General features: G+C 40.8%; 1 protein-coding gene across 1 annotated transcript in view; it reads right to left on the reverse strand.

Moving 5' to 3' along the window:
* The window catches only part of angpt1 (angiopoietin 1), a 74,858-nt gene that overhangs the window by 42,431 nt on the left and 5,999 nt on the right, over positions 1 to 26,428 (reverse strand). Inside the window, exons 2-4 of the mRNA XM_033637920.2 lie at positions 4,171 to 4,326; positions 3,471 to 3,592; positions 1,991 to 2,223 (exon numbers count right to left, since the gene is read on the reverse strand). Of these exons, the coding sequence (XP_033493811.1) occupies positions 1,991 to 2,223; positions 3,471 to 3,592; positions 4,171 to 4,326 (511 nt within the window). The remainder of the gene's footprint in view (positions 1 to 1,990; positions 2,224 to 3,470; positions 3,593 to 4,170; positions 4,327 to 26,428) is intronic.

Raw genomic sequence — 26,428 nt, forward strand, 5'->3', positions numbered from 1 at the left:
CTGCCACGACGAGTCCTCATGTGTGAACAAGCCTACGAACACGTCGCCCCCTCATCTGTGACTGGGACTGGATGTCTGGCATGCTAGACAACTGGAGAAGTCTGACACGACTGACAAAGAGCATCAGCCAATGAGAGGCAGGATACATCCCACGTCAGCACGCAGGAGGATGGAAGAAATGTGAGGAGGACAAGCCGCAGGGTTGCCAGGTCCGCTTATTAGCCGCAACTTTCGGCTTGTTTCTAAAGTGGAGTTGTTTATTTGGGCTTGCTCTCTGAACGCTGCCTTCCTCGATATATATCTGTCTAATAAGTTATCTAAACGCATGATATTATGTCAGCAGTTGCTTCATTTGGGCTTGTTTCCATAGCTCTGGTTGCTTGTTTCTCTCCCAAGATCTGGCAACACTGACAAGCCGGCAAGCAACAACAACAATGGCGGCATCTTCAGGATCACGGGGAGCGCATTGTGTTTGGACCCAGGCAGATCTGATTCAACACTGGGAAGAATATCCATGCCTTTACTATGTGTCGTCTCCAAGTTAAAAAACGTAGTTTGGTCACATCACCGCGTTATCTGGGGCTCTGTTGGCGAGGGCTCGGTGGAGAAATCTTGTGGTGTGCACACACAGGTCGTAACGCAGTTGGCGAGACTCCCGATGACAGAAACACACATCGGCAGGTATGAACACTCAAAAGATTACGAAAGTCTCTGTGACGCAAAATCAGGGTGAAAATCGTGTAATGTGAACGAGCCTTAACTAAAACCAAAGCTGCAACTTCTGGCAATGTCAAATAACACCTAAACTATTCACTATAATCAAACACAGAATAACTTTTAGGCGAGAAAAAGACACACCTACCATCTGTGATGGATATCATACTGCCTAAGGATCACTCTCACACTTGTCCTGGCGCTCTTCAGTACTAGCTCATTTCTGGTATGACATATTTAATTGGTTTTCCAATAAAAACATTCAGCCAGATTGTAATTTGGCAAAATTTGGCTACTCTGCCAGAATAAAGGCCCTTCCTTTCCATCAAAAGCTGCCTTCTAACACAATCAAGGTTGCAGCTAAAGAACTGATATTACTAAGCTGGAAGTCTCCATCATCCCCATTTTAGAGGAGATGGCGCAACAAAATACATTCTGTTCCTAAGATACAACAGATTTGCTTCAGCAAATGGAATTTATAAAACAATTTCCAGAGGGTTTTGGAAGCTGTTTTCGATGTTGCTAGACGAGACCAAAGTGTATAACTCATGAGCTCTGCTACTTTGCTCTATCTTTATTCTATGCAAACTCTGCCTTACACTGTATGCTGACCGATATTCTGGCAGTCCTCACCTATGTGTGTTTTCCTTAATTGTTGTTGTTTTCTTTTTGTTTATTCATTTGCTCTTTTTTCACCCTTGACCCTCCTGGCAGAAGGGGCAGTTTTCTGTTTTGCCAATACTGCTGTTAAATGACAGCATTGGACTGGAGTTCTACCAATCCCCTGTCTTTCTTTCTCTTATTTTAAATGTAAATGGTACTGGGTGCCTTATGTCTATTGTGTGTGTTTGTTTCATTTTTTTAAATAAGAAAGAAAGAAAGACAGAAAAGGACACACAATTGGTAAGTCATGTTTTATGTCCACGTTGTCCTTGATTTCTTTTTTTCACTCAGTTTATCTTGAAAACACAGCAGTGCTTGTTGTTGCCATCATCTAAACCATTCCTGGTATTTCCCTGATTGGTCCAGCTTTGAGCTCCTGGGCTCAGTCAATTCTCAGTGGCTTTGCTCGGCTATCAGGCTTCTCGATTTGGTTAAACATTTATTAACACTTCTAACAGGTTGTGACTTCCTTCATCTCCATACTCAGCACCATACAACTAGCCAAAATGTGCTCTTATGTGATCACTATTGTGTAAGACCGTATTTACACTTGGAATTGCTGAAAAAGTTCCAAACCTCCCAGCGTGAGACACTTAGATTCCAGTAAGCTTACCTCCGTCTTTGGAGCAGAGGTTGAGCAGGTTGTGGACGGTATCCATCATCTCCTGCTGCTGTCTCTGCAGGGCCGTGCTGTTTCCTGTGGCTCGGCTCAGCTGGGCTTCGAGCTCCCCGATAACCCCACTCTGCCTCCCCACCAGGGCCTGCAGACTCCCCTTCTCCTGCTTCAGCGTCTCCAGCTCCTCGCGGTGTCGCATCTCCATGTCTAACATCTTCTGCTCCAGGAGGCTGAGGGAAAAGGAAAAAAAGGGAGAAAATATTGTTGTTGGAAGTTGGAGAAGTTGCTAATTATTAGGGTCTTTTAGAGCATCCAAATCTGCTGGAGTGAGAATTGTTTTCATAGATTTAAACATCTTGAGTATTGTTTTGCAATATTTGTTATGATGTCACCAGAGATTACCAATTATGTAATGTGTATCTGTTTAATTTCTCTTTAAGCATCAGCAGATTAAAGCTGACTGAGTAAAATTCCTCCCCTTTTGACATTTTTACTTCCTGTTGTTACTTTGCGATGGACAGTGTGGGTATTACAATCAAAACATGGTGATGTACCTTTTACTTAAAAACATTTCCCAGAAAGTGATATGGGAAAATGAAAGAAATACAAATAATGATGTCTGTAAGTTTGGTTGCCATGTGTTCCCAACACAATATAAACATACACTTCATCATGCACTTTGCAGACTCAGTCAAGTACTTTTCAAGTAAATGAAAAAGCCTTCTCAGTACGTGAACATTACCACTGTACAATCTAATGCCTGAAAGATGATATAAGCTGACATCAAATTCATTAACCAATCATGTTTCCCTCTATTATAGATTTGGTAAAGGAAAAGGAAAAGACGACATGTACAAGATGAAATCATGTCATAATTGCTGAAGCTTAGGGAAATTGCCCTCAGAAATCTATCTCCATAAGCCTCAAGAATAACTTTAAAGTCAGAACCACCAGAGACTACGCTTTCAAATGGTGTTCTTTTTTTCCTGAAGTGATTGCATAGGGTTTCTATGGATACTGCAACGAGAGATGTGGACCAAACCCTTTTAAATACTACATCATCTAAGACAATCCCACAGCACCAATCACTGCAAAGAAAACAATTTGGAGACATGAACATGTATCCAAAAGCCACATTTTAATCTCCTGATTTTGCAGCAACTGCACAGTTCTCCAAGATGGAAACCATAGCCTCGTGCATTTTTAACTGATTTACTAAACATCACAGAAAATACAAGCTTCCTATTATGCTGTTGTATATACAAGTGAATATTGTTTTGGAAAATGGACACACTGTGTGGTAGTCAGTGAGAGCTGGTAGCAAGCTTTTGATTTTGTTTATGCAATCACGCAGAGAACAGCAGCACAGACTGGGTTTTCTCCTGACAATGTATCATCTTCATTTCCTCCAGTCTGTCTTTGCTGCAGTGTGGATGGTATCCAGTGTGTGTGAGTTTTGTTAGCTTGAAGTGTTTACCTGTTCTTGTCATGCAGCTTGTTGATCTCATTCGTCTGGATCATTAACTCTTTCTCCAACTTGTTTGTAGAGAGAGAATTCTCCAGCAGCTGGATCTCGAGCCTGGATGTCTGATTCAGAACCTGCAATGATAAGACATGCACAGATAGTAGATGATATTATGCCTCTATACATACTATATTAATGGCATTAATCCTAGCTACTATCATGAACATGTGCTCCAAACCATGAAGAGAAACCAAAAGCACAGGGCTGTATTTCAGGCTTTCCAGACACACACTGCACATTTGAGGCGCATATAAAACTTTTACTTTGTTTTTTTTTTTTTTTGTCAAGTGTTCACCCAACACATGGTAATACTTAGGAGATATTCATCTTTGCTATGATTATCCTTTTTAACTTTGCAAACGGTTGTCTTTGAAGTACTGCTAACTTCACAACTTTCCATCAACGCCTCCTCAAACTCCTCCACATAAACACCAAAAGTAACCTGAGCCAATTTATATAGCATCAGTATTGTCTTTGGCCAGTGCTCTGTAACCTTTTCGGGCAGTGGACCGGGGGATAGTTGAGTTAATGGAGCATAGGATGGATGCTCTCAGGGTGTGTGTGCATGAGAAAGACATAAGAAAAAGAGTTAAATGGGACACATCTATATGTTTGAGAGGATTAGTGTGAGTGTGTTTTTCGGGGTTGTTACCTGCGTCTCAACGTCAGTTAGCTTGCGTGTTTGTTCAGCCGTCTGAGAAAGAAGGTTGGTGCCCATTTCCAACATGGCTGCTGTGTGGTTGTGGACGGCGCTCTGTTGCAGTTGAGCCATCTCTGTCTTCATGCTCTCTTTGATGTAGTTCTCAATCTGGAAATAAAAAGGTTGCAGAAAACGAATTAGAATCATGAAGAAAGGGCAACTTTATATGTTGCAGAAGACCATAACTGACAGCTAGTGTAGCTGTCGATTTTGATTCCAGAAGGTATGTCATGATACCAGAAATGTAGTTGATACCGGTACCAGTGACATTCCACGATTCTTGATACCCAATTTGATACCAGGGTGAAAAACAAAAGAATGATAAATCCCCTGTACTTAAACATACACTCTTTAATACGGGAACATTTAGATTAAATTTCATTTAAACCTTATTATTAATCCCAGATGATCTGCTTCGAATGCAAAGTACTAGTCTATGTGGGTTCATGAGAAGTTGAGGCAGAGGAAACATATTAAATATAGCCTACAGTGCTACTGTGTGACAATTGGTCTTAATGATAGGCTTTTTGTCCTGCCCTTCCCCCACTGTGATGTATGGCTGCGCTTGTCACTGTCACTTTTTACCCAAAGTTGAACATTTTTCAACTCTCAGCAACCAGAAGAAAATGCCAAACATGCAGCACTCGTGCTCGGTGCCTTGTCACACTGCTGTCACTGATAGCATTGTGAAAATAGGCATCACTCCCCTTGCAAAGAATTAACAAAATATGCTGGCCTCAGGAAATAAAGCTTTCCTTATTGACAAAAAGCTGCAGCTGCACTCACTGACACCTGAAGACGTCTGCCACCCTGTCAGGTCCAGTAGAATTGAAACCATGAGGGCGAAAAACAATTTCAGCATCAACCTGGTAAGTATCAGTTCTCATGACAAGTATCAGTTCTCATGACATCCCTAACTCAGACACAGAACACAACATTCTACTGTTTACTTGTAGGTTTGCGCCATCAATGTATGGATGCAGAATGCTGTTAAAAAAAAAAAAGGTATCATGGATCATGGTGCCTCCAGTTTGATGTCCAGACACAATGTAACTCAGATGCCACCTTAGCATCTGATGCACATAAGCTACTGATATAACTGGTCCCACTGGCCCAGTAAATCTAGCCCTGGATTGAACTGATTTTCAACACTTTATCTGTGATCACAGTGCGGTAAAATGGTAAAAGATGTTTTTATAACTGACATCAGGCTGCTTTCAACTCCAAGAAATATATGAGCTGAGTACACTGATGTAAGGCATTGTTTTTGTCCCCACTTGTTCTCCTCTTTGTTGTTTACACATTCATGCTAATAGCAGATTTCAAAGATGCCACATAATGTACTTAAATCAGGATACAATATTCTAAACTAGTTTTTAAAATCTACGCTCCTTTGGGTGCACACTGGATAAGGTTTCCAATGTACATCTAAAAAAATGCACAAACATATTTATTTTTTCCATCATTTGAAGAATGGGTTTGGTCAGTATAGGTACAGCCAGATGTAGGTGGTTAGCTTTAGATGGAACAGGCACAGATGAACAGATATTCACTGGAGCTTGTCTAGAAAGAACTCTTTCATCCTTAACTCCAAACACAAACAAATGACAAGATGGAGGTTTGTGTTGGATACAAGTCTTCATATAGATATGGAGAATCTGTACTTGGATTCTTATTTCATTTTCCTCCCAGTATATCATTATTTTTGGAGTTTTCCCCTTCCTTTTCTGAGGCTGAGGTGGTAGGGTTTAGGTAAACCTACTGGGTCTTACTTGCATCTTGTACTTGCTATCTTTGTGTCTTATTTTCACAGTGTTTCACATCATTTTGTTCCCTAGCTTCTCAGCTTTTGATTAGATAATGAGGGGCTTATCTGTGAATAGTTACTTTTTGTTGTATAAATAAATCTGACTTGATTGGATTTTAAGTGTCCACTTGTTCATCTGGGTTCTCGCAGTCTGAACACACACTGAGGGGATTCAATAATCAGCCAGTGGGGAGTTTCTCAATTTTGATTTTGGGTCATCAATGGGCTGTAACAGCCATGTTTCAGGAACGCATCAGCCAAGACAAATCGGAGTCAAACAGCACATCACATGTGTTAGTGTCCTTAGCAACAGCTCCCATCTTGCACTGTAGCTGTGGGCTAATTCAAAGTGCTTACACACTGAGGAACTATTTAGTGGAGGGAAATGCTTTGTTGTGGGTTGCAAGCAAGCGGCAGCCTCCGAAGCTGAAAAACAAAACCAGTGCAGAGGTGCCAAACACTGGAGTTCATCAAATGGCCCCTTGAGGCTGGATCCAAAACAGAGTCAGTCCTTACAAACCCCTGTGTTAAAATGCCCAGCTTTACAGCAGAAATAAACATTTCACACAGAGACACAGCTGTGGTCTCTATGGCTAATTTCTACATTCATGACAGCTGTACAGGAGGTGAATTTTTTCATAACTCACTGGTTTACATTTTATTAAGGGCCAAAGTTATGCATATTTAAAGGCGGGGCCACTTGAGCGACAGGGTGCCTGCCTAAAGCGTCCTCGGCTTCTCAGTCAGATCCACCAATAGCTCCTCCACAAATACAGCTTCTCGTCCAAATATGTTCACTTCTGGCTCAAGAAAACCAAGACAGCAACAACAATCCTGAACTTGAGGCTTCAAAAGTCACAAACAAACTTTATACAGCCTATGGTTGCAAGAAACTTCCATAGGGAGCAGCTGGTGAGAGCACAAATCCTTTCATCCATCTGAGGGTATACACTGGAGTAACCATTACTGTGCAATGAAACAAAGTAGTGCCTCAAATGGCATCTGCTAGAATCCACCACACCTGAAGGAAAACAATCAATCAGAGCCGAGGAGCCCTTAACACAGCTGTCAATCATGTCAATCCCTGCTCATTAACTGTGGTCAAACTGTGAAACTAAGCAGCACTGATCAAATGTGAATGACGATTCTGTTACTGCATTGCCTATTTCACACCTCACAAGTCTGAAAAAACACGTTAGTGTACTGTTTAGCTGTAAAATGAGAAAGTTTGCTCTGGCTGGTGGGCGGTGCTTGGTTTCAGCTCGACAGTTTCCAACATGGCAGCTGGGTCACAAACTTTCTCACTTTACAGGTAAACAGTACACTAAAATATTTATGTTATTTATGTTATGTTTATGTTTATGTATGTTTCTGAAAACATTTTGAGATGGTGGTGTAGTAGCAGACTCTTGATTCATAATTGATCAGTGCTGCCTGGTTTGACAGCTTCACCCCAGTTCACGAGCTTTGATTGACATGAGCTCTGATTGGTTGATCATCATGTACTACTGCCAGGTAGGGCCGTAACGGTACATGTATTTGTGTCGAACCGTTTGGTACGCGACTTTTGGTTCGGCACGACCCTGTACCGAATTATTGGGCGCAGGATATTATTTTATTTTATTTTGTTTTATTTTAATTCCATTTTTGCGAGCCGAACCATTTAAAATATCTAGTTCCCCGACGGACATAATTGAGTGACGGACCGAGTCCGACCGTAAACCTCTGCTTTCACTTTGTGCAGCGCATTCTCGCATTTTGACAACATGGCAAGTGAGTCTGACGAACCAGAAGACCCACCCGCAAACCTTAAGTCCTCCGTTTGGGAACACTTTGGTTTCAGGGTAAAATACGAAGATGGAAATAAACAAGTGGACAAGACAAAAGCAGTGTGCCGACACTGCAGAGCAGCAGTCGGGTATGTACTTGGAAACACGTCTAACATGCTAACGCATATAAAGCGACACCACCCGAGTTTGAACGTTAACCGGCACGACTAGAAAAAGCAATCTGGTGCAAACTACGAAATTGTCGTCTAAAAATAAAGAGCGTTTCCCTGACCATCGCGCTAAAGAAATAATCAACGCCATTGGAGTTGAGTAAAATTGTTTAAGCTGCACTTTAGATATAAGCATGTTTTGTTTACTGCACTTTAACAAAGTGGGAAAGCTAAGTAAGTTCCTAGTAAAACTGAATCTGAGCAGGCTTTAAAGCTGACCAGCTGCACTATACTTTTTATTTTTATTGAGTAAAATTGTTTAAGCAGAAATTTATATTTTTCATTCAAAAAATGTGTTTAAAAAACAGCAGGATTTTATTTTTCACTTTTATATTTCTATTTTCATTCAAACAATGTGAAAAAGCAGGATTTTATATATATTTGTTTCATTCAAAAATTGTGTAAAAAGAGTTAACTGCTGTGGTGGTATGTTTTAATAAGGTTACCAATAAGTAAAAGATATTTGATAGTTGTCTATTTTTTTCATTACTGTACCGAAAAAAAATGAACCGCGACTTGTGTACCGAGGTACGTACCGAACCGTGATTTTTGTGTACCGTTACACCCCCACTGCCAGGATCTAGTCACAGTTTTGGCAAATATGACAAAAAGTTATTTTGTAAAATAAAAGTTACCGACTACAGCTTTAAGACGAGCTGGCCTTTTCTGTTTCCCTTACTTTAGGCTGAATGTACAAGTTCGTAAAAGGTTGGTGAGATCTCAAGTTCTTCAGGGCTTTCCATTATGGCCCAATCTTGACAGCTGTATGCTGGAGTGCTTCCAATTTACATTTGATCAAATGATTAGATCAATGAAAAAATAAGACGACAAGGTTGACTGTGTATAGTAGATATATACTGTATATATATTGGTTTTGGGCCCATGTTGGCAAACATTAAGTTTTTAAAACTAACATAAAAATCTATATATCTGTATCTACTGGCACAGTAAAATCTTGATAATATTTGCACTGTATATATTTCTAGTGGAACATTCACTTGCAGAGAGAAAAGAACAGCCTTTTTTCCTGCTTTTATAATAAATAGATGGATTGCAACTTTTCGATCAATCTCAGGCTGATAGATAATGAAACAGAACAGAGATGGATCTCTTTGCTCTGCAGCTCTCAGCCATTTGCACAGGTCTGCCAAGTCGAATTAGCTTTTCAATGTAATATCCTCTCTTGGCAGCGATATTAAAATGAAATGTAACATTTTTTCGGGCCGGATTTCAGGCATAATACTGCTTCCCCTAACTGTGAACTACATAAGGCTGATATAAGTGTCACTTTCCACACAACCTCCAATAGCCTGGCCCGAGGAATTGGAAAGAAAACAGCGAGTCTGGAATTCGCGAAGCTCAAGTAATGATGGATTACTCTGCCTGATAATGAACCAGAGAATATGACTGTGTTTGGAAATGGTTTTTCGTCCATCTAGAAATGTAAAATCTCTCCAACTCCATGCATGGTGTAGGTTGTTTTCATATCCTCTTAGGGGGCCGAAGTTCAAATCTTCAGTTTAAAGCTCAATGCTTTGTCCATCTTACAGCAGCAGCTTTGCACTGCAGTTTACTCATATGCTGAGATTATTGTGTGGTGTTCAGCTTTGCATACTGTAAGTCACCTTGAGAGAAAAGGTACGGAAGGGACACATGGCTGACAGAAATGTAAGCCCAGCGATCACTTCATGGTTTGTGTCGTAGGGAATGTGGCTGACTCATGGCTGGATCTGGTGGGGGTCATAAATGGAAAGTACCAAGGAGAAACAAGATTACACAAACACGCCCAATCATGTAAAATCACCACTCAGGAAGCCGTAAAATGGGTCTATGTGGGTGTTGGGTTATTTAGATGGTTTCTAACCTCGGCTCCAGTTAAACGCTGTGCTTTTCCAGTCTGTGACTACCAATAGAAACTACTGTCAGCAATGAAAGCAAACACTCTCTGTCATTGCCAGAACAGAAATGCAAATTTGTGTCCATTGGGAATGGGATTGAGATGGTGAAATAAATATGAGTGCATACTGAGAATGCAAAGGTTGTAGTGCTTTATTTTCTACTAAGACATGGGGTTCTAAGCCTAGGCCAATGGCTGATTTTCTACAGATTATATTGTAACTAAACCATGTTTAGTTGACCTGAAACTGGAACCAATTAATTCAACTCATGGTGCTGTTTTCTCATCATTTTCATCAAGAGACAGAGTCAAAAAGCCAATGAAGTCGAGCCAAGTGGTAATTTAGTCTGATACTCACGAATTCTTCTCACAATTTGGAATTTGACGAGAAGCAGGTGTCAGACTAGTAAACATGGCTTTAAAGCTGTATGGGTTGGTAAGCCTCTCTGTGGAGCTGGAGCCCACCAACTCAGGGTTAAACTAAGAAAAATGGGGGTCATCCTTAATACAGTCAGGTGTAACTATCTAAGTGGCTATCTGCAGTAGGATTCAAACTCAAAATGAGGTTTCAGACATGAAGGGTCGCAGAATTTGCTCTAAAAATGAGTTTTTAGACAAGCTGGTGCATTAAAGAAACACAAGAATTGAGAAAATTAAGCGTGTGATGCTAAAATTTTCTGTTGGAGAACCCCAAAACCTACAATTCATATGTGCCCCCACTAAACATCAAAACAAAAGTAATACCCTTGTAACTTCTGCTCTGGGGCAGCCACTGTGGCTGCAAGTAAAAATTATGATATCATACTAAATACCTACTGTAACAGTAGTACAGTGAGGAAGAGCCCTAAAACCAGTAAACTAACTCGGTAATGTCATTATACAGCAATATTTACTTAAAGTTGGCCAACATAAGCCACCATAAGCCTCCGGTCAAACCAGGCCAAATAAGGCTGCAACTGCAAAACCCCTGAGTGTATTGAAGAGAGAAATTGCGTGTTTTATTGCTCCTAAATTCAGCTTTTCTTTCTTTTTTTGTAAAAGAAAGAATGTTTAATTCTTCTTGCAAAAGTTACACTTTAAAATTTGAAGTTAAAAAACTAACTTTTGTCAACCTGCGCATGAACATTTCACATTTTGAAAAGAGAAAGAATTTAAACTCCACTTACATCAAAATAAAAATAAATCTGTGTTTTTAGTGATTTATTGGGGACATTCCAGAAAGTGCAATAATACCAGACTCTGCTTTTAGAAACTACTAAATCTAGCCTCTGGTTTCACAAAATCACTGTTTGCTAAGTGAGAGTCACATAAACACAAGTTTATGTTTCCCTAAGTGCTACTTTACAGCGAGGCATAAAGGTTTCAAGGTGGTCTGGCTTCATGTGCACTGCTTGTGACTTTACTAATGATGCTGCCCGACACACAGCAATGGAGATCCATTAGTACCTTAACTGCAGCTTCACAATGCTGCGTACTGCATGTGCAGACTGGTGTGTTTAGACAGTTTATGAGGTACAATTGACTGCGAATCACTAAGCGAGCTGCTTTGGGCTGTCTAGAACGTAAATGACAAGCTGTACAACATAAAACATGTAGCAGGATGCAGTTTTTAAGAGCACAGGGACTGTTGATCATACAGAGGGACAAGTGTTCACAGGCAAAAGGCGCAAAATCCATCAGCTGAGAGCTCCAACATACATATTCTGCACATTGTCATGGTGCAGCTGCTAAATTGCCATCGCTTGAGAGCCAAGAACAGGATAATCCCTCAAGATGATACTCCCTGCTATCATCGTTACAGATTACTGCAAATATTTACCACTTCTCTGACATTCCCCATTTAGCCATTTTAAAAGGGGGTCTTGGTCTTTTCCTAACAGCAGCAGTAGTGGTGCTGCGAGACACTGGGAGAGTTAGAAAACAGCAGGCCTGGACTGTATAAAGCACTTACTGCTAGAGCTCTGTCACAACTCTGCTTATCTCTGGCTCTTTCTGTTTGTGTGAGTGTGTGAGTGTGTGAGTGTGTGTCTGTGGGAAGGTGATGGTGATGGTGTTACTGGGCTGGTCTGGCTTCTGGGATGCGTCCTTTACGCATCCCTTATCCATTTCAGACCACTTTAATGGACTAGAGCATGGGGGATATTACGTATGAACACCCACTCCCCAAATTAGCACCCCTTATAACACCCAACTTGAAACGAACACCAGCAAATACACTCACGCCTTCTTATCGCCCACCAACAATGAAGAGTGAACTGGACAGCCCCCCTTGGAAACCCAGTCCTATAATTCACTCTGGTAGGGCTTTAGGAGGTGTTACCCTGACTCACTGCCCTGTCACCCTCCAGCATTTTATAATACAGATATGGGCAACCTCTGTACGTATTTTAGAGAGCTGTCTTACTCACTCACTGGCTTGTTTGTTTTTAAACCCACCTTGAAACAGTTTTAAGGTTCTCTGTCTTAAACTCTGTCAAGATTAGGTGACTAACAACTCAGGTTGAACTCACAGTTGACCTCTGTGACCTTCACCCCAGTGGCCAACAGCCAGGCCTTTACTCAATTGCTGCCACATTTTTTTCCTCTCAAAGAATGTCAATAGCGAGAGTGGCCAACAGGAAAAATAAAAAATAAAAAACGATAGACTTGCCTCATGCTTGACGTTGAAATGGGGGATTTGATCAATTGATCAATAGTATATCCACCTATCAACCAAAAAGCCATTGTACTATATCCTCTTGAGACCTGAACTTTTGTTTGGTATGCATTTTTAAATTGTCCTAGCTATTTGGTATCAGTTGGACCCAATAAATATATTGGAAAAAAACCTCAGCATTGTCAACAATAATCAAGTGCCAATGTCCTCAAACGAGTACGTCCTCCTACTTCCTAACAGCGTCTTATCTTGTTACTGTTGCTAAAATTGGTCAAATTTGTTGCCATATCAAACTACAAACATTATTAATCATATATAAACAAGTTTCAACCATAAAATCTGATCAGGTTTTGGACCTTGTTGACTTGTTGACAGAGATGGCTGCCATCTTGTTTTAGTATATTGGGGTCCTTCTACCACTAGATGGCACAAAAAAGTGTCCACGAACGAGGTCAGCAGGTCTAAGTTTAGTAGAATTAAGTATAAGGGTCAAGTTAACCCAGAATGTGATGCACTCATATGCGGACACAGGGTCTCAGGAGGATATAGGAGAGTATACCCAGTTCCTCCTCGGTAACCTAGTCATCTACCGAGAAGTACACCCACCTCATCTATTACTACTAGACCATTAACAAAAAGTCCTGTTTATGCCTAGAACAATCATTATTATACATTTATGCTCCGGCAACCCTTGACAACATATCCTAAGATAGTGTTACGTTTTTGACAGTTAAAGCACAGTATCATGTACGTAGCAATGAAGTATAGATTTATGACCTTTTTAGAGGATTCTTGTTTTAAAACAAATCATTAAGATGTCAGGGAGACATTATTTTCAACCAGCTCATGGAGCCAACATTAGATTAATTAACAAGGTAGCTACAGCTGATCAAAGCTTACATTTTCCATTCATTAGACGAAATCCGTTTTTGCTAGAACTGACCAATTGGCTTTTGACTACCTCTGTCTGAAATCAAGGAAGGTATATGTGCTGTGCAAGACTGGAAAGCTAACAGGCATAGCAACAGTAATATAAGTAAGGGGGGTGTAGCTCAGCAAATGGTCAGTTATTATCATATAGGGTAGACACAGGGGTCTGCAGTGAGGTGGGTGGTCCAGCCCCCTGCCACATCTTTGTTGCTCAGACCAAAAACTGTTGATCCCAGGACTCTCTCAGACAGAAAGACTGACTGCCATCTGAAAAACAACCAATCTACTGCCAGCACCCTCTGCTCTAAGACTCTTTTACATCTGTCTCTCTTCTTTTCTTCCCCTTTGTTTTTCTGTCAAGATGCTATTGTGTTGATGTCAATGGCGTGTTCAGTTGTGCATTTCCAAGGACATAATGAGTCTTGTGTACACAACCTGAAAACAAACCAACCGTTTCTCTGTATGAATTACTCTGTAAATCACTGTGCGTACTTGGAGGTGCCCAGAATCGCTTGGCAGGTTCAGAGGCACACCATTTCAAAGCTTTCCGGTCACAATGGTTTGTCAACAGGGCAGACAATGAAAGAAAGTGAGAATACTTAGCCAATAGTTGAGCTGTCAAGTTTGGTTGATTTGCTGGTTGTTTCTAAAACAAATCAGAACTTCAAACCTGACGCTAAATGTTATAGGCCAAATCGATTTTCCATATTCATGTTTAAAATATGTTCCACTTGCATGCCCTTATAAATCATTATTCAGTGTTAAGAGTTAATATAAACCACAAATTGTAAAAACAGAGAGGAAAACGTGATGTGAAATTTTGATGTGTTGAATTTTTCAAATGACTAATGAGCATCGTAAACGGCCAATTTACTTCAAGTTACAACAATAGAAAACCACAATGAAATAACAAGGTTTGATTTCAAGAAGGTCTATGTAAAATGTGAAGAATCTGTTGCTAAATCATATTTTCGAAACACAAATTGGCAGAAATGGGGCTCTACTTGAGTCTAATTTGAGATTTCAATGTTTAATGGGGTGAGGTTTAACATCCAAAAATACAAAAGCCCTGAGAAATGAAGAGAGAATGGAAGGACTGTTTCTGTTTTTAGTTTCCTTTGGGAAAATACATGCTCCAAAACATCAACATGGCTATTTACTGTTACTATCATCATTTTTAGCTTTCTCCTATATGAGGACTACTGTGCCATCGCTAGCAGAAATCCCACTACATGAATAGCTTCTGGCTTGAGAGGACTTTTTAAATCAAGAACTCTGACAGTGTTATGTCTACAGGACATACCTTCAGTGATTAACTACAAGCCCCCGAGCAAGATGAATCAAACAAAGTCTTCTGCGTATCTGTAATATGTAAGTTAAAAGCCAATTCATCTCAGAAGTCAAATGAAGTATACAAATTACGTTCTGACATTGTGTTATGAAAGGACTGAACTTTCTCTTAACATCAAAAAAGAGAGATGGACATGTTTTGCCTGAACTTTGAGTTCTTTAGCACTCCGGAGCGGGTGTGAGCACATCCAACAGAAATGTTTGCTTTTCTGTTATTGATATGCTGGTGTGGACACTTCCTTGTTTTTACGATCAAATATTCATAGCGGAAATGAATTTTCAGAGTTGGTCCAGACAGGGATAACTAAGCTATCCTCTGAGCAGATTCCAGCAGCAGCACATATAACTCAAGTCACTGAGTGCATGCCTGTAGGAGTCTAATTTAAATTTCTTGTACAGAAACTCATGAAAGGGAGGGAAAAAAATTAAAAAGATTGCCAGGAAGCATTAAAATATATTGTCAAGGACAGGTGATAACAATTTAAAAGAAGCTGTATGTGACATTTAGAACATTACAAAAGCAGCAAACCACTATTTGCAATGTAAAGATACATAATAGAGTAATGGCGTCAGTGTAAACTTATGTATAAACAATGCAGAAAAGGCAATTTAATGCAACTTAACACAGCCTTCCTTAACTGTGACACTCCAAAAAATGAAAACCTTAACAAAATGTTTATTAAAAGGCCTAGGATTTAGTGGCATCTTATGTTGAGGCTGCAGAACTAAAGGTTCTCCCATGCGCCAAGCGTGTAGCAGAGCTACAGTGGCCAATGTTTGGTATGTCCGTTCTGGGCTACTGTAGAAACAACATGGCAGACTCTGTGGAAGAGGACCCACTCCATATGTAGATATAAACGGCTCATTTTAAGGTAACAAAAACACAACGATTCTTACGTTCAGGTGATTAGAAACTAATGGGGATTTTTTTTAAATTTTATCTATCCATTATTTAGGCAGGTAATCTCACTGAGACAGGTAGCCACACAGGGCCACCTACAGAGGATATCTGAAGGCCACAGAGTGACTTTTTGTGGCCACAGGCCATGGTTAATGTCGAATCCTGATTGCCGAGGGTTTGAGCCAGCCATCGCAACAAAAGTCAGAACCAAAGCTGTTAGCAGGCCTTTCAGTTTTATATTTCATACGCTATATCAACACATTTTATGAGTTAGTCAAATTACAAAATGAAACATGTTGCAACTTGAGCCAGTGTCAAGGACACTCTACCAAAGTGAAATGTTTCTCTGTATTGTTGTGATATTATGTTGTAGCACTCAATGGATGTACAGCTTTCACAGAATTGTTAATTGTCACCCTTGGATGAAACAGTAACTCCATAGATAAGTACTAAAGGACCCTTGTGACACCCTTACAGTCAGTCGTGGCTTATTTTTGACTCATACTTTAAGAGGATACAATGAACATGTTTTGTGGTTTCTTTCCATGTTGAATGAAAACGAATATGGTGAAGTACAACTTAAGCATGAATGTATATTTTCACAAATCCTCCAATTACAATCCTGCTCTCTGATGTTAGAATGGGCCCAAAAATTAATCCAATTAATTATGCGTATCTGGCCATATGGGAGAGGAAGTACTTGCATTCACCCAAGACATTGGAATGCGTAACGAAACCCAAACAACCAAACAAACTCGGACCTGCTCATTCAACCAGCGAGCACTAGCAAGGGGGCAGTCTGTAGCTGTTGTGACGCAGGTTGACCAACATGGGAATCTTTCCTTCGGGACACATCTGGGCAGGAATGTCCCTGATATTGGCGTTTTTGTGTCAAGGCTGCAGGCCGTGTCAGTCTGCCCCTTTTACTGAAGCACACAGAGATACCACAAACCCACCATCCCACGGTGGAGGCGCTTACATCCAAATATTTGTGACAGCATTCCAGTGTACCCTCTAAACATCACAGCAGGGGATTCCTTCGCCAGAAAGCTGTAGAAGTAGATGCAAAAGGACATGTTTTGTTTTAAGCTCAGCCATGACAGAAACATTACTGTATGTTAAACCTCCTAGCCGGGCAAAACATCAGGGAAAAAATGGTTCCAGCGTTCCAGTTTGTGTGCCAGCGTCACTATCTATCAAGCTGGGTGTCTCTTCTAATCAAAATGAATGGGCGTTTAATGACAGGGGTTGTTTCCTTCAATGTCACATTCGTGTTTATCTTTCGTCCTAACATCGCATTAAGCGAGGACTCCAGAGTTTATAAACCATCGCCGCAGTCATCCAGGGTTACAATCACCACAATGAACGCCAACCACAGCCTTACAGTTTTTCTCACTTTCCCCTTTCTGCTGCTCTTTATATCTCTTTATCTCCCTGTGTTTTGGTCTCCCCCCTTCTTTCTTCTTACAACCTCTGCTTTGCTTTGCTTCTATCACCAAAGACAGATTGACGCTATCGCATCGGGTCCAGATTATGTTACTCTGGAGTCATTTTCCACTCTCCCACTGCTGCTTTTGCTAGAGGCTAACACACAGCGGGCTATATATCAAATCTAGCACTTTTAAATACTGATGGTTGTACATGAGACGTTATGGAGTGTGTGTGTGTGTGTGTGTGTGTGTGTGTGTGTGTGTGCATGTGGGCCTAAATTTTCCCCTAAGTGACGCTGAAGCGACACCCAATCTAAACAAAAGAGATGAGTAGGAAGACGAGGTGCGGTAACCCGACAAACATCTCCACATGGAGCTGCTTCAGTCTGACCTGCGGTTCACCACGACTGTTTGAGAGGAGGAAAATAGATGCTGCTGCTAATGATTAAATGCAGCTCACAGCTACTATTGTATCACTGCCATGCTGCAGCATTAAAAACATTTGCATCTGCCTGACCTTCAGCTCATGATGGATGAATATACCGATAATGTGCATGTTTGTGTGTCTTCATGGTGTGTTTTTACACTGTGATATAGCTCTATAGCTTTAGAGGAGCCACAACATAAATTTGTGAGTCACAGATCTAAAGTTAGTTACAACAAGTATGGCGGTCTGTCAGACATCCATTTTTGGATGATTTACAACATATTTCTGTTGGGACAAGATGCTAAATACGACAAAGGGAAAGAGGAGGAGGACAAATCCTTGGCATTTCATGTGCCCAGGTTTCTGTTTATTTTTGCATTTCTTTGGCTGAAGTGCACAAGATGTGTGTATAAACACAGTCAAAGGCAGAGGATGGCTGAAATGATCAAAACCAAACCCAACTGAACTGAGATCATTATGTTCAGGCAACAAAGCAAAACATCCTAGCACATCGCACAGGAATTTCCACAGAACTCCAAAGCATTGCCCACACTTACGGACAAAGTCATGTCCTCACTAAACACAGACGGCCATACAATCTCATAACAAACACACTAGTTTTGTCAACAGTTCTTCACATTCCAGCTGTGTACACATAAGGTAAATTGATTTCATTCTAGGGATGCACCGATATATCAGCTGGACATCGATATCGTCCAATATCGGCCTTGTTGAATGTTAACAGCCTATCAGCACAAATGATGACATTCACTGATGGCGTGGCCGATGCTTTTCTGTTGTGTCACATGAGTTTTGTGCAGGTTAAAAAGCAGGGCTCGAGACTAACGTAGTCCTGCCGTCCCGAGGACAATAGAGGACATGTCTGACATGAACAGAGATCTTTCAGAGAGGACGCTTTTGGGACAAAAGGACGTGGTAAACTCACTATCGAAGCATCAGGGTACACACCATATTGTTTCCCTGATAATGCTACATTGTGAACTACAAATCAGTGTTGAAATCAGGAGGAGAGTGAGTTAGCGTTAGCTGTTAGCAGTCGGCAGCTGGATCTAAGAGTTAATAGAGGTTGCATTGACTTACAGTATGATGCATTCAAGCTCTATTCAGTGAAAAATGAGCACTGGGCAACAGCAAAATAACTAGAATAACTAGGATGGTTTGATGGAGTAACTTCATATTTTCATAGTAACATAAAATAGATATTAGAGAAGGAATTATAATATATTATAAATAGTAAAAAGGCTTCTGAAGCAGCATTTAAAAAACCCCAGAAGCTTTCTCGTGAAGCAAGGTTATAGGTTTCAAAAATGTGTATGATTCATTACATGCTAATTCAAAGGTCGTGTTATGAAGAGCTGAATGACTTGAAACAGTTCAGTTATTTTTTATAATGAAGATTTCTTTGTTTCCCTGGCGCAAAAGGAGAAATAAATAACAAAAACAAAATAAACGACAACAGCTATCGGACAACATGTTGTTTTAAACATCGGTACTGGCCAAGAATTTCACAAACGGTGCATCCCTATTTTATTCAAGCAAAACTATGAAGGTGTATTCGTATATCTAAAGACAGGAAGTCTGTTTTCGATATTGTTTAGAAAGGGTTCCTCTGGTTTGACAAAACTGTTAATGATATGTCTTGTGCTATTCTGGACACCATGCATTACTAAGATGTATTATCTATGTTCATAATAGGAGTGCTGTTTGACAGTCACTGAAGAAATGTGACAGCCTCTTTTTAGTCCAAGCTTCACCTTACGACTGTACGAGTCCAGAGTAGTAACATCTTATTTGATCCTTTACAGGCCATCAGTTAAGCTGAAGGTCATTTTATCCAAACACAGACTCGTGTACGTCAAACAATGTCATCCAGGGACACATATGCAGAAAAGGACTTTCGTGTTACACAGACTCGTCTTTGTACACACACGCACACACTGGCCTTTGGACGGTTAGCCTCTCCATCTCACAACCACTGCAAACATGTCCATTTAAATAAACATCAAGAACCAATTGTAAGCATTTGTATTTTGGTTGTAAACGCAGACCCAGACAGCACATCCATCTGTTCGATCGATGACAGATTTATGAACCACTTCCTGCTAGGTCATCTTGCAGCAGCACATTTTAGGACTAGACTGTCGGCTACTGTGGTACATTTGTATCCTTTGGGGAAGAGATAACTGTAAGAATACGAATTCTTTTTTCCAACGTGGACAATTGTCACTATGACTATGTTACAGAACCAAACTTAAAAGCCACGTGGTGAGTATTTACACATCCCATATGACATAAAACAGAGGAGTTTTAGTTAAAGGAGCTCAATACAATTTTTTGAGCATTTCTTTGATTCAGGCTGTATGCACACGGCTCACAACATAGAGGTGGCTGAGCCAGTGACTAGCAGCTAACAGTGCTAACAGCAGGAACAGTGCTAACAACAGAAACAGTGCTGACAGAGCTAACATTGTTACCTGGGTGGAAACTGTAGGGTTGGCACTACACTTCTGGGGCAACGCCATCCCAATATCAGTGATAATTGACGTAAGAGGGCTGCACAGAGTGGCGGGGAATAGCAGGCAAGTGGGCTAACACAAAGGGATTCACATGCTGTAACAGCTACATGAGCCTGGCAATCTACCACAACAATGAACAGATGTGCTTGGATTACAACACACACACAGAGGGAGCGTGATTTCACTCTCTGGTCAGAACACCATTACTCCACTATATTTTAACATAGCAAATGGTGGTTTGCTGCTATATTAATGCTCTGTTTATCCTGTAAAGCCCCTTTAAGAATTACTTTCATGGCTTCTCGCAGGGTGCACAGCAGGTCAACGAGCTGTCTTTACTACAAATCATGTAATCACTTTCTAAAAATGATCTGCACCCGTCGTGTTTAACTGGCTCTGTAATTTACAATGTGCAGCGTGCCAGTGCAGAGAACACCTTGGTGCAACAGGCATGACAAGCACAACAGTATTAACTTTATTTTAAGGTTTCGCCTTGCAACTGAATGACAAAAAAACAAGTTTATAATGTAGCAGTGTAAAACAGAAACTCAAAGCTAAATCAATGATTTATACTTCTGCATCGAATCAGTGTAGGCTCTGCGTAGACGTGTACCCTATGCTTTAGCCCTACGTGCACCTCCCCAGAAATGTAACTACACGTGACACAGACCTCCTGTTTACTTACGTAAGCTGAAGATTATTTCCCTTGGCAGAACTAAAGCTTTAATTTACTTAATCACTCAATAAGGCATTCAGATTTTAGATTTTAAAAAGAGAAAATATACTGTATTACTGGAATCAGCTAATACCCTGAGATTAGGTACTGAAATCAGTGTGAGGCAACCACAAACAGGCTGACTGGTGCATCCAAAGTCTGAATCTTCATCAAACGGAGTGCAGCAGGTGTTCTCAATCAGCTAACCACCTGCTCTGACATCACTGACTGGGGTCTCACCAGAAGTGCAACACGCTGAATGGACGAAGGAAAAGAAATGTGGTGAAAGGTCGACAATGTGATTGATTTTACGAGGCCTTTCGACTTGTTCTGTACTATGTTTTAACGGTGTTATTTTTGAACGGTGGTGGACACATAACAAACTTTACTGTGTCACGTCTGTAGTCTCTGTGCCAACTCAAGCCCGTGGTACTGGATGTGAGAAGCCTGGCTCGGGTCCCAGACGAGGCAAATGCAGCTCTGGACCAGAGTTAAGTGTGTTTTTAGAAACATGTATACAGATTTGTGGGTGTTTATGTGTGTGCATGTGCGTCTATATCTCTGTATGTGTGAATATGTGCATGGGGCTGAATGAGGTGTCACACCGATCGCAGCGCTTAACCAATAAACCGAGACCTAACACACTCAGTTGTCCAAACCACCCACAGAAACAGAGCCTATAATCAGCCTGCCATTCTGCATAGCACCTCTGTCTACCATTAAGATGACATTGTAAGTTAATACATCACACGATACCAACTCTCCGCTCTCACCCACACCAAAGAACAACAAAAGATTAAATAAATAAGTGAGGTCATTCCTGGATGTGACACGGAGGCTTTAAGAAAGAGTGGCTGCTATCCCACCATCACAAGAACACAACAAAAATAATGGAGCCAACTATTAGTCATTTGAATATCTATGTAGGCCACACTGTGAGGGCGTGTTTATTTTTCACCCACTATCTTGCACTTTGTCTATTTCGCCTTCTTTCTCTCTTTTCACCTTTTACCGGCTTCCAGTCATCAGTTTTCCACAACCCTGACTGATTCTACAGACACTTCTTTTCAGATTCAAGCCTCTCTTTCAACCATGTGATTGTGATTCCTTTGTTTTTCTTCAATTTGAAATCACAGCACTAAATCCGCAGGGCTGAACTCCAGCAAAGGTGAAACAGTTTTGTCCTCTGCAACCTCTGGAAGGCTCGCCAGCGTTGACAGACAAAGACGTCCACTCAAAAAGCAACATCTGTCGGGGAGAGTCAAAGAGACGCTGGGGGGAGAGTCGGCCTCAGAGGCAGCATGTGGAGAGGCTTCAAGAATTTTCCTCCCCACTTCAAGGACTTTACAGGATTAACATATAGAGAAACATGGGAATTAACTGACAGTCAACTTGAAAATTTGACGAAAATAAAATGAAACATGTAGCGAGAGCATTATAACCTGTAGTAAATTCTGCTGTTTTCTTCTACTGCTCACTGCCAGAGCCAGCAATACAAGACTTGCGTGTTTTCTCTGTTATCTTTATCTGGAAGTAAAGCAGCTGTAAGAAATGAGTGATACGTTATTATAAAATCACAATGTGTAGACGTCCCGCTGTAGCCATTGCGAACGGCTCAAATTCTCAAACACTATTCTGTTTTTTAATGCCGTTTCAGTTTCCCTGACCTTCATCAGACCTTGATTTACAGCTCACGACTCAAATGAACCTAAAAGTCTAAAGGAAAATAAATAGCAGCAGATACGGGTGAGTAATATTATCATCTGCTCTGTTTATCAGGAGTCATTATAAAACAAAAATACAACAAAGATAACAGTCGGTTCTGAGTCTGAAATAAGTTCAAACACAGTTGTGATTTGCTGCAGGCTGTGATAACAGCACATTACTCGCCCACTTACTGCGAGCTCAGATTGACCGTAATGTCTAATGTTTCGCTCTGTGTAAGCTATTACTATCTCATATTTGGCTCATAATCACTAACCCTTAGCAGTGGCAGAGATACAGCCATGAACCTTGTGTTTTTGGCAACTCTTCTGACCATAACTTACACTCTCAGTACTAATGACTTCCACTTGCCTGCCCAAAATAATATTATTTATACTTTGAAAAAGCCTTTACTCTTGTTTCAGTCATCTTGTAAGAAAATATTTAAATTCCACAGTAGAATAAATTATCTAAATATTACTTCCTTACCTGAGCAACACACTGCAGAGCACTCACATTCATAATATGTTAATGCTGCTATAATCAATATTTTTATATCAACAATGGATCAAATGAATGTGTGTGTGTGTGAAAGGGGTCATTTGTAATAGGGATGGAGTGCTCGATTTGGATGTCTGTATTTGTTCAGCGTATAGACTAATCACCGCCCAACCTCCCACATGTGAACATCACTTTCATGTTTTGTTTTCTATTTACAGTTGGTGAGCGTCCATCCCACACACACACACATAGCGACAGGGCTAACTGTTAGCATCACAGGGGTGATGTACAATTATTCACCTACAGGCTCTGCCATCTCCAATTCCTGATTCAACATGCTTAATCAGCTGAAAAAGAGCTGATAGGAGTGGACAAGGACCAACTAGTGAAAAGGATGTGGGATAGGCTACACTGCAAATACTAGGGCAACAGATTCTCACGGACAGCCTGACGTTGCCAGACTGACGGCTTGGTGTGTCAGGGCCTTTAGCCGTGAATGCTGTGTTAGCTCATGCTAACTAGGCAGACGTTCAACTGACCGTGGGGAGAGTGGCTCCAGGCTCCAGAGATGGTCTTTCAGTGCTGCATCTAGCCTATGTAACAGCAGCAACAGAAAGTTTGGTGACTTTGATATTTTTCTAATAGGTAGGCTAAGTGAAGCCTGGTTGTTCAATAAATGAGTTTGAATTTGGAACTTACTTAAAATGCCCACCCCTAGATTGTAATGATGACATCACAGGTAATTACCAGGTATCTCTGTTGTTACCCTCAGCTCTACCATACGTTTTACCATCTTTCAGCAAACGGTTTTGGTTTTATGGCCTGCCACTTTAATGTCCTCGCTCAGCCACACTTCTCTGCAAGTTGGCAACTAGCTGGTGAACATAAAAGAGAATTAAGCAGCGAAGAGTCAGATAGTTCTCTCAGGCATCAGTGGGCATCAGACCTGAGCTAAATTAATTGAATTCTTGACTGCATGTTCATGTTTTGTTTTGTTGCCTCCAAGTGGCCCAGAAAATCAAGTACAACAGGTTTAAACAGATCACTTCCATACGTGAGAGACATGCTGCAGAGCATTCATATTCATAAAACCCTCAGCTACCAAATGAAGAAAAATTGGTGCCATTACAGGAGTGAATGTACTCAAGGGCGCATGGAAACACAAACCTATCAGAGGAAGCTCTCGATTTATTCCACAGACTCATCAGTGGGTGCCAAGCTACATGCTTTCAAGCAACAATGTTTTCAGAAGGGATATCATAAATCCTGCATGCATTTGGCCAAATGTATAACCTTATAATTAAAACAAAATAAATCCCCTATAAAGTGCCCACCAGAGAGCGATTCACTCGGATGAGTGATGGAAAAGGACCCACGCATTTGTGTTATAGCTGCAATAAGGTAAACCAGACAGATTCAAGACACACAGTGAAATTACCAAGAAATTTACTGCATCATTTATTGAGTTTTAAAGAGACATGGGTGTACAAAACTTCCAGCGTGTTTGAGGCCACCGGCTGCACTGAAATATGATTTCTGGAAAAAACGGGGTCTTAAAACAAAGTGGCTTGCCATATTGAGCGCGACAAAGCTACTAAATGCCCCTTTTCCTGAAAATCGGGAACATTAACAATGTTAGGCTCCGTTTTCAGGTCCATGTGGAAATACTGTGGCATGGCCGTAATGTTTTTCCCTATTCCCATGACATGCTGAGCAGAGAGCTCTGTTTCTTTTTCGCTTTCAGTCATAGTGCAAGTGCGGGTCGAGACAACTTTTCTGGAAGCTGTTATTGTAGTGTCCTTCAGCAATTTCCATAGTTTCCTTTTTACACGTTTTTACAGGAAGGAAGAGCTTTTTATTCCTCTGAGCATTTCCTAGCCTTTCTGCATCATCCGATTGTTAGTTTTGGCCCACATTATCAGTGAAAATAAACTCTCATAGAATAGAGGCAGTCACCCCTAAAATAGATAGCTTTCTCCTTGGATCCCCAGGCATGCTGTGTGGCCCTCCAATAGCACTAAGTAGAGAAACATATTCACCCTTTCTCGTATGAACTCCCAGTATGGAAGGGAAACAAGCTGCTGCCCACATGTCAGTGTATCCTTTTAAACCACTGTTTATGCAGCACAGTCATGTTCGACAAGAGGCAGAATGATGAGAATTTCACAGGGATCAGACACTGCCGATAGTCTTCCCCCCTCCCTTTGTTCAACAGCTTAGTTTGGCACAGGCCGTCCTCCTCAAGAAACATTGCTCTCAACCACTTTCTACTGTCTCCACCAGGAGGGGAAAGAGAAGATCTATTACTTTCACTCCCAAGAGCAGAAACAAAATTTGGCTAGCTGAACTTCCATTTGTGCCAAATTTTCTTCGTCCTTGAAATATTAGAGACGTAGAAAGGACGTTTTCAGAAAGTGCTGTGAGATGCATGCTTCATATACTTTTTATTCAACACAACCTTTTCTTTTATCTTAAACAACCCATCCATTCTCATGTTTCCAAGCAGAAACTGATCCTTATTGCCCTTCTGTTCAACAAAAGCCCGGCAGCTACAGTAACAGACACTAAAAACAATGACATATTACACCAATCTGTTCACCAGTTCACTTTCTACCACTTGCTCTCTGTGAGTAGAGCTTTGTTTCAAGACTTAATACTTCTTTGGTCCAGATGGAAATTGTCGAAAACTGTCAAGTACTGAGAGCTGGTATCAAAGTCTTTTGGACAAAGGTTTGTACTTCTCTTTACTCAATTTTTGTTTCATTTTGCCAGTTTGTGTCTGTTATTTATTTTGCGAAAGCTCCAGTTCAGTTGCCTGTAGTAAGAGAATATCAAATTTTTAAGGAGTCTGACGTTTAAAGAGCTAACAGTGTGAACACAGGGGGAACCAGAAAGTGGAAGCTAAGTTTCTGTGATGTCACCATATCTATATCGGCAGTTACCACTGAGTGCTGTGCTCGGGACGCCATTACTCCACTATATCTTTACATTGCAAATAGTGATTTGCTACTATAATAGTGCTTGGATTGTGGCATCAATCTTCTTATTTAACTCTCAACAGGAAAGCAAATAAACTACTTTTCCAAAATGTCAAATCCTCTCTTCAAAGCATGTTTGAATCTGACTCCTGGATACATCTATGACGTTGTTGCTCTGTCATTGCTAGACTGCTCCCATCGATTCGGAAGATGCAACTGCTCAGGTTGTTCCAAAGTCTAAAGCGTGGTATACACTGTGCAATTTTGGGCTGTCCCAGATGATAGATGACCATTGTGAAAGAAATGTGGCAATCTTTGGTTGTGGCTCTAAAACGGTGGTCCTACGTAGCACAATGAGAGATATTCAAGGATGGACGT

This window comes from Epinephelus lanceolatus, chromosome 16 (assembly GCF_041903045.1).
Source record: "Epinephelus lanceolatus isolate andai-2023 chromosome 16, ASM4190304v1, whole genome shotgun sequence".
In the NCBI taxonomy this organism is placed as follows: domain Eukaryota; kingdom Metazoa; phylum Chordata; class Actinopteri; order Perciformes; family Serranidae; genus Epinephelus; species Epinephelus lanceolatus.